At 24.6% G+C, this 9644-nt stretch overlaps 1 protein-coding gene across 1 annotated transcript; it reads right to left on the bottom strand.

Annotated features, from left to right (window-relative positions):
* Positions 1-3177: 3177 nt before the first annotated feature.
* LOC145828494 (uncharacterized) lies at positions 3178-8407 on the bottom strand. Its single transcript, XM_082936249.1, has 9 exons — positions 8309-8407; positions 7634-8032; positions 7300-7416; positions 6666-6826; positions 5240-5524; positions 4932-5071; positions 4525-4675; positions 4121-4226; positions 3178-3397 (listed from the first exon to the last, which is right to left on the bottom strand). The coding sequence occupies exons 1-9, from the start codon at positions 8404-8406 to the stop codon at positions 3178-3180; spliced, it is 1677 nt and encodes a 558-aa protein (XP_082792375.1). The 5' UTR covers position 8407.
* Positions 8408-9644: the final 1237 nt, after the last annotated feature.

The following is a 9644-nucleotide window of genomic DNA, read 5'->3' as shown; positions in this document are numbered from 1 at the left end:
ATTGAATTTTGGTTTGTACTGTAAGACGTAAAAAAAACCTAGCAAGGTTGCCACACACTCAGGATACTAAGAAAATCCCATGATATTTTGACTTAATTTAAAACTCAGAAAAGTTTTTGTTATTTATAAAGATTTTTGCATAATTTTAAGATTTGAAATAAAATTTCAGCATACATTTTTCTAGATCTATAACGAGAATAAATTGTTAAAATAAAATTAAGCTAGTAAATATGTATTTGAGTGAGTAATTTGTGTTGTAAAGTCTAAAGTTAGTCAATTCAGATGTCAAAATCACATAGTTACATTAAATTATCCACAATTTTTGTTTTTTATCTCAATGGACTTATACTTTTAACGTTGAATATTCAAAAACAGTATTTCTCACATGTATTGTGAACATTTAATCAGCTATTTAAAACATACACACATCATCTCTTAACTAACAAAAAAGAACATTAAGTTTAAGTAGTTTGCGATAGAGGCGAAAGTTTTTTATTAAAGGATTCAAAATGACTTAAGGCAGTCAATTAAAACAGGTCAATTAAAACAGTTTTTTTCGACTCAAAGAGATGGCAACCCCGAACTAAGCTAATATATGTGAAAAATGACTAAAATTAGTTTCTTTAAAGGCCGTTTAGTAAGTTTTTAAGTAAAACATAATATTTATTATCTTTTTGGTATAAAGCCTTCAGTTCTTTTATTAGACTCTGTTTTTATCACATACTATCATTATAACATAATCTTAATAACAATTAAGTAGATTAAAATATTTTAAACTTAATTAAAATTGGTTATAGATAAAACAAAATAAAGTGGTGTAAATTATGTAAGTCATTATTTCTGATGACCGCGTCTAGTTTCTTAAATAGTATTAATATATAAATAAACAATTACTTTCAAAAATAAAAGACTTTTTACTTGTACTCCCAGCAATAGGAAAGCTATACAACTATCGAATTTCGGTTTGTTCTGTAAGACGTTAAAAAACCTAACATGGTTCACACACTCAATATACTATGAAGATCTCGAAAATCCTAGGGTATTTTGACTTTATTTAAAACTCAGGGAAGTTTTTGTTATTTATAAAAATCTTAGCATAGTTTAAAGATTTGAAAAAAACAACTACAGGATATATTTTTCTAGATTGGTAATGAGATTCAGTTTCAATGTTTTGTTATTTTATATAACAAATTTTGTTAAACAACATGGTTTTTATTGATTTTGAAATGCATATTCATTTTTTTTAGCCTTGCGGCTAGTTCTTTACTATTCTTAGGAATAGCATCATAGTGTCTGTTTTAAATATGAAATTAATATTTATCATGATATGATTTTATACTAAATTGTGAAGATAAAATTAAGCTAGTAAATATGTGTTCAAGTGAGTAATTTGTGTGGTAAAGTTTAAAGTTAGTCAATTATTTATGTCAAAAAAAGTTTAAATTAATTTATATTATATATTAAGTTAAATTACATAGTTTATAGAATTATCCCCAATTTTTGTTCTTTATCTGAATTGAACTAAACTTATAACGTTGAATATTCAAAAACAGTATTTCTCATAAGTATTATGAACATTTAATCAGCCAACTAAAACATACACATAACATCTCTTAACTAACAAAAATGAAAATTAAGTTTAAGTAGTTTGCGATAGAGGCGAAAGTCTTTTATTAAATGATTTAAAATGACTTAAGGCACTTTAAGGTCAATCAGGACAGTTTTTTTCGACTCAAAGAGATGGCAACCCCGAACTAAGCTAATACATGTAAAAAATAACCAAAATTAGTTTCTTGAAAGACCGTTTAGTAAGCTTTTAAGTAAAATATATATTAATTGTATTTTTGGATATAAAGCCTTCAGTTCTTATATTAAAATCTGTTTTTGTAACTTACTATCATAACGACATAATCTTGATAACAATTAAGTAGATTATAAACAATTTAAACTTACTTATAATTGGTTATAGATGAAACATAATGAAATAAAGTGGTGTAAATTATGTAACTCTTTATTTCTCATGTTTTTCATTAAAAAATTCAGTTTCTAATAGCCATTAGTAATAAAGATAAACATAGTTAAGTTTTAAATATTAAAAGAGAATAACTACTCAAATTCTTAGCAACATGCAACTAATAACCTTGCGATTAAAATTTAAAAAATAAACCCTCGTGTAACAAATTGGGTAATAAACTATAGTTTGTTTTCAACTGTCCACAAACGTAATTGATTAGATCATTAATGTTAACACACTAGTGTACACGAAATTATTTTCTAAACTTACACTAGACTAGGTATTCTGAGCTTTATGGTAAAGAGCAAAATATTTAAGGGGAGTTATGAAATTTATTATAAATATTACGTTATCACAGTTTTAGGAAGTTTAGAGCTTGGAATACACAGAATTTAAAAAAATTCTACTTGAGTGTGCTCAGTTTTTAGTTACCGTAAAGACCACTTTATTAGATTGAATAATTTTATTCAAGTTAAGATGAACGCTAGTTTTTTTACTGTGATTTATAGTATTAATTTTTTATAAAAATTCTTTAATCTAATTTTTTATAAAATATTGATAACAAAATGTTATTGCTTAAATTTAGGTTTTGAAATAAGATTAAAAATATTGTAGATATATCTGTTTAAGTGAAAAATGATCTTATAAAGCAACTTTAAAAACTCGTTTAATAATAAAAATACCTAACTAAAATTTCTAGATGCTTTTATTAAAAAAAAAAATAAAAATGGGTAAATTTGAGTTTTGTAAACAAAAGTTACTCACTATCTTTTAAACAAAATTTGTTTAAAAGTTTGTTTATGAAAGCCTTAATACTTATTTAGGTTTTTTTAAAGTTCTAAGTAAATTATTATTGATCACTTCACTTTATTTTTGAACAAGCATTTTACTTAAATACATTTCTAACATTTTATTTTTTTAAAGTTTTAAAGAAACAAAATATTTAGTTAATAAAATATAGTTGGATTTTGTATTAACTTTAATTAAATAAAATATGTACAATTAAAAAACAACTAATAATTATTGCAAAACTTAAACTATTACAAGTTTATGTTAACAATATCAACAAATTTTATCAAAACATCGAATTGAAGTATTTTTCATACATCTTGAATTGAAGTTAAGTTAAATAAACAAAGTATGATCTTTTTGAAAATAAATTATTACTCCTTTTTAAATGCTTGATTATCCTTTTGTTTTTGATGTTCAACACAAAAATTTTCATCTTTATTCTCAGAACTTTTAAAGACATCTGATGATTCTGTGGCTTGTTTTTTAATACTTATACTTGAAATTGTTGTCGTTGTTCTTTTATCTGCTTTTCCAAAAACAAAATTTCGGAAGTTTTGTTCTATTGCAATGTAAACTAAAACGTTTACTAAACTGTTAGAAAAAAAAAATCTTTAGAACATAGTATAGTTTAAAAAACTTCATAAAGATTAGAACTGAACGACCTATAAGGATGACATAAAAATTTTATGATAATATTTTTTTACTTAAATAAAATAAGCTACATAAAGGTATGTAGATAAAACATACCCTAGACAATAACGTATTTGGTTTTACTGTCTTAAACTAAACTTTATTATATTAAAAAAATAATCAAACACAAAGTATTAAAACTGATATGAATTCTGATAAAACTACAAATATAGCTTTATTATTTATGTTTTTTAACAATACAATGTTTCACTCGCTTGGAACTAGTCAAACGAGATCATCAGTTGACTAAGATCTTATTTAAATATGTAATTGTTTATTTGAATAAGATTTTATTCAACTGATGATCTCGTTTGACTAGTTCCAACCGAGGTAAACATTGTATTGTTAATAAAATTTAAATTTTATAATAGAACATTCTCCTTATATTTAAATTGAGAACTTTGATTGTCATCTTAAAAGTAAAAGGTACACAATATAGCTTTATACTTTGTCTTTGAAGATATTTGTAATTGATTTGGTTTTGAATTTATGTTGCTACTGCATTACTACAAAACACTAGTTTAGTGGTTATAATTTCTTCATTAACAAACTTGATTTAATGTTGATAAGTTTTAACTTACAACACGACTGAAAATTTATATTTATAATTTAATAAGACCTAACCTGCGTGAAAAGAAAATGTAAAACGTTATAGCTAAAGTTGAATCGTCAGTTCGGCAAAAATTAATCTTTGTAAATGATCCTAAAACGACTCTCACCAAAAATGGAACTAAAAAAATATCTTATTATTTTCTTTTTAGTTTTTTTTAGTAATTTGGTGTATTAAGTAAAATAAAACCAAAACATTTTTTATGAAAAATGATACTTTTTACGTTACTGTTTTATAAGTTTTACTGCAATCTTATCATTTTTAGCAATTAGAGCTTTATTATAACAAACTTTTAGTATTCTTATTTAAGGAAAAATAAAATAACTAAGCTGTTAATGTTTAGCTTTAAATGATGTTCTAATAATTCTCTTACTAGCTGTTAAATTTTATTTTTAAATAGTACTTTTGATTTTCTTACTAGTTGTAATTGAAAATCCAAGTACTTTCACCACGATGCTAATAGTTACCTTTTGATCTTTTTTATCAATATTTTTAGTTTGTGATGTTAATTTTCGAGACTTGTCAAACTGCCGTTTTACGAAAATTAGCAGCAGAACAGACGAAACTACCTGAAAAATTATTAAAATAATAAGTGTGTAAAACGTTTATACAACAAAAATTTAAATATAGTCTAAGTCAAAAAGTCATAAACTTAGAAAATATGTAAAAATATAGAGATTTCTGTTTTGTACCAAATTAACTAAAAACTGTTGCGTAATTATAAAAAATCACTTTACTTAAACTACTGCTACTTTATGTAGTAATTTTTATTAAAATTGCTTTAAATTAGTTATATTCAGTAAAGTAAACATATTAAAAACTTACTAAAGTAAAATATGGTATAACTATTACAATGAACAAAAGGAGTATAGTAAGAGTTTTGCTTTTGGCATCGTACAGAATTTCAATCCAAGTTGTAAACAGGTCAGGATGATAGTTGAGACTAAATGTTTTAGGAAACCAAGCTGCAAGTTTTTTTTTAAAACAGGGAAAATAGTTTTAGTAAGTAGTATTTACATAAGCATTTTAATTTTTTGTTGTAGTTTTTGCTACTTTTAATATTGTGCATTCATTAAAATTAATTGCAAATCATAGAAAATATTAATTAGTTTTCAGTTCAAAAAAAGAACTACTCGGTACAGTTGCGCAGACAAAAGACATCGCCCATACACTTATGAGTATCTCGGAAGTTTTTCCTTTTGACAACTGTTTCCACGGAAAAACGATGTCAATGAGCTTCAATACAGCCATCGCTGTCAGCTGATAAAAATTTGACAGGAATATGATTAAAAAAACCACCCCTTTCACAGTGCCGTAAGCTGTTTCTCTTTCTTTGTTCACCCGTTCCACTATTTGGAGCATCGTGCAGTTGTAGGCAAGTATGACGTTTGGTAAAAAGTCAAGAAAAACGAACATTCCTGTTAAGTTTCAGCATGATTAAGGGTCTAAAGTTAAAGTAGTACTAATAAAAAGCTTATTTATAAAAATGCATACATATAACTAAAAATAAATGTTTTTACTTATAGTGTCATTTTAACTTTAGTATATACTAAGCTTAAATTATATTTCATGATTGATTAGAATCAAACATATTTAAACTAAAAGTCTAGTTAGAATTTTAAAGGTATTGGACAACTTTGATTAAAAAAATTCAAGCTTTTAAGGTTATGCGTTATTTCGTTGGTATACTATCAAAATCCACCCGCGTTTAAAATCCACCCAATTTTTTTTTCCTTATTTATTAACTTACTTTATATATTTTTTGCATTTTTTAATTTTTTTTTATTAATTTTTCACTATCACTGTTACCCCTAACCCTTACCCTCGATCGGTAAGCGGTTCTCAAACTTGACTGAGTAGATTTTGATCGGGTAGATTTTGAACGAGGGGAAATTTTGATCGGGGTGGATTTTGAACGTGTCCCATTTCGTTGAAAAAAAAGGCACCATTAGTATAATAGAAAAGATTAATAGAAAAGTTAGTCTAACTTCACGGTAAAAACCAAAATTTTAAATAAACTTATTGACACCATTAAAATCAAAAAATTTTAAAAAAACTTACAAATTTAATGGTTTAATTTAACGGCCTGACTTTAAATTAAAAAGCGATGTTACTCGTAAAACAAAAACTATTATTTTATGTCTTAAACACTAGATCTCTGTGAATTAGATAAGTCAAGTTGTGTTTTCCAGAAAATTATCTCTCAACATTTTAGCAGCTTGTTCAATTATTACTAGATTAATAATACTTTATAATTAGAATATTCATACATGGTGCTGATTTTATTTTAGTCATTAAGTTTAAGGTTGCTTAATTAGAACTTGTTACAATATAAATTTAAGTATCTTTAATATCAAGTAGACATTTACGAAAAAATACTCTTTTGTAAATCTTGCACAACTCCTTATCTCAGGAATTTTTCATTGAAATTTATATTACAAGTTATGTTTATATCTCAATGCTTTTAAGGTAAACTAAGACAAATAACTTCAAAACAAACATTAAATTAAGTAACTGTTACTTAAAACTAAGTGAGCATTAACATAATTTTAAACCAACCACTTAAAATATCAGTAAAAGCAAGTGAAGCTTTGCATGCTAAATAAGTAGAAGATTTAGATCTTTTCTTCCAACAATAACTCAAAACCATAGAATTTCCAACAATTGTTAGAATGCCGAGAAGCAAGATGCAAGATACAAAAAATGAAAACTTCATTATGCTAAAAGTATTTTTATAAACAAAAAAACATATTCCTCATTTAGCATAAAAAATTATGTTAAAAAAAATAAGTTGTACGTGTTCGTAAGTTCTACAGCTTACTTGAATTATAAGTAAATATTTTGAAATGTTATCAGAACTTTGTTCTGAAATAATTTTAAATTTCTTTTTTTTTGTATTTACTAAATAAATTTTCTAAAAATCAATTAATTAAGTTTTAAAAATATTTTAATTGAAATTCTCTGTCTAAAGCTAAGTTAACAATTAAAAAAAGATTCTGTAATATTTTGATGGCTTTTATACATGTTTATGCAACACAATAAGAATAATTTAAGAAAAGTTATTTCATAGATACACTAAACTTATGGAACAATAGTTAAAAAAAATTTATATAAAAACTATTGATTGTTGTTAAAAAAGCTATTTTAAAAACAAAAAAAGTTAAAAAGTATAAAACATTAAAAACACTTAAACCTGCATGAAATACAAAGATTAAGTTTAACTTTTTTACAGCTGCCCCAAGCTTCGTATTGACAAAATGGTAAAGGTTGGCAGTTCCAAAAATACTGTTTTGTTCCATTTGGTAATAAACTATAAATTTTACTTATACTAATTAAAAGTCTGTCAGAGCAATTACTTAAAAAAATCACACTGGTAATTTTATGAGTGTAAATTATTAAAACTTTTTTTATAAGCTTGTTTCATTAAAAATCAACTGAAATTATTTTAATTTTGAAGTTTTAATTTCTCATTGCTAAAAATAAAATAACTTATATCAACCGAAATGAAACAGAACTGAATAACTCACTACCAGTACACATCATTAGAAATAGTTTCATTTAAAGTCCGTGGAGAAAGTATAGAATAACTTCTTTTTACACCCATTTTAAACCGATTTAAGTAATTACTTCTTGATAAAAGGCCTAAAAACTTTTTGGTTTTGTTACTAACTAAAACAATGTTTTTATTTTTCACCGTTGTTTTACTTGCTTTGTTCGGTGGTGGGGGTCTTATGTAAAGCATTCTTTTTATTGACATCCACAATGGTGGTGGAATGTGATGCACATCATTTGATGTTGTATTCTTATTTATTTTAGAAACTGAAGTAGTGTTTGTAGGAGGATGTAACTTAACATCTTGGGATGAATTTACAAGCTTTACATTTTTTGTGTTAATTAATGTAGTTTGAGGTGTTGCTTTCACCAACCTAAAAATTTTGTTTAAGTAGTTTATAAAAAACGTAATTTTTTTTTAATTAGTTACAATGCTACTTAAAGTTTCTTATGTGATACTAAAAAAAAAGATTTTATAAAAACTTTTTTAGCAAAATACTTCAATACAATTAAAAAAAAAAAAAATTAAACGTTTCTATAAAAAAAAACGAAAATTTTAATGTTTTTATAACGAAAATCAGTGGCCTTACAGCAAACTATAAAAAAAACAGCTCAAATTCCATTTATTATTTACTTATACAAACGCTTACTTTTTTGTATTTGCAAAAGTTGTTTGATTGTTCAATTGTAAACTTGCAGTAAAATAAAAAAGGTACAATAAAATGTTAATACTTAAAACTAGTTTCATATTTAACTAGTTTTAGACAAAACAAAGATTTTTGCATTAAGTAAAATTGAGTGGGTGAGTTTGAAAACTTACTCTCATGATTTGAAATATAAACAAAAAATGATTAAGAAGTTATAATCAAAAACATTATAAAAAGAAAGGCCTTCTGGTTAATTTACTTACATTTGTGTATAAATAAAACTTATTATCAGTATTTTTAAACACTTTTATACATAACTAACGATGTAGCGTCATATATTTTATTTATCTAAGTTATGCGTATAAAATAACCTTTTTTGACTAACACTTAAATTCTTAGTAAGTGTTCTAATCTTAGCAAACAATTTTTTGAATACATAACTTGATAAACCAAAGTTACAACTTAAATTTAAGTACCATAACTAACTTTGAAAAACTTAATTTTTTAAAATGATTCTAAACAGTTAAAAAAAATATGTAATTAAACATGAAATGTTTTAACTTTGAACTGTTTAGTTCAGTTTAATAACCTGCTACTTGATTACATTTTATACGCTGTGACAAGCAAAGCTAGAATTTTTAAAAAGGGAGCTTTATTTTTTGTACAACATAAAGCTAATAAAAACCTGTTGCAATAATCAGTAAGATGTAATAAGCAAAACAATTTTTATATAACATGAATAAGAAATTTGCAACACATATAAGACTAACCTTTATTTTAAAGTATAAAAACAATAACTTAGTATTTAAAATAACTTCTTCCTAGTGATTTATATGATTTTGAAACTTATAACACACTGATACATACGATTTCCTGAAGTATATTTTTCATAAAATTGAAAATTTTAGAGACATTAAAACTAATCTATACAAACAGTAACACAACTGCTATTAAGGGTAATGAAATGGAATACTTAAATTGGAGTGTGTTAGTGTTTGTGTTGTTGTTAACTATTATAATTTGTATTACTTTCCTTATTGAGAAAAATATCATAGTTAAACATAGTTATTATTATTTTTTTAATACGACAGCCCCGAAATAAAAACTTTACTTAATAAATCAAAACGCTCATTGTTTTAAAGAAAAGAATTTAAGACTGATCTTTTTTACCATATAAAGTCTAGCCTAATACTTACAAATTACACAATTAGAAATTATTAACTAACTCTAAGTTACGTTTTAAAATACATTACATAGCATAAAACTTTTTAATAACATTAGTTATGTTTCACACGTGGGAGTCTACAAAGACAAAGTCGCCAAATTCAGTTCTATCTTA

This window comes from Thalia democratica, chromosome 2 (assembly GCF_965202585.1).
Source record: "Thalia democratica chromosome 2, ktThaDemo2.hap1.1, whole genome shotgun sequence".
NCBI lineage: Eukaryota > Metazoa > Chordata > Thaliacea > Salpida > Salpidae > Thalia > Thalia democratica.
This window is presented reverse-complemented; position numbering and strand designations above follow the sequence as displayed.

What these genes read in the sequence shown, in the direction of transcription:
- LOC145828494 (XM_082936249.1), bottom strand. Translation starts at nt 8,406, where the DNA reads ATGAAACTAGTTTTAAGTATTAACATTTTATTGTACCTTTTTTATTTT. An exon ending in TGTCTGCGCAACTGTACCGA is followed by an intron (nt 5,072 to 5,239) that starts GTAGTTCTTTTT and finishes AAAAACTTGCAG; the next exon opens with CTTGGTTTCCTAAAACATTT. An exon ending in TACATTTTCTTTTCACGCAG is followed by an intron (nt 3,398 to 4,120) that starts GTTAGGTCTTAT and finishes TTTTTCTAACAG; the next exon opens with TTTAGTAAACGTTTTAGTTT.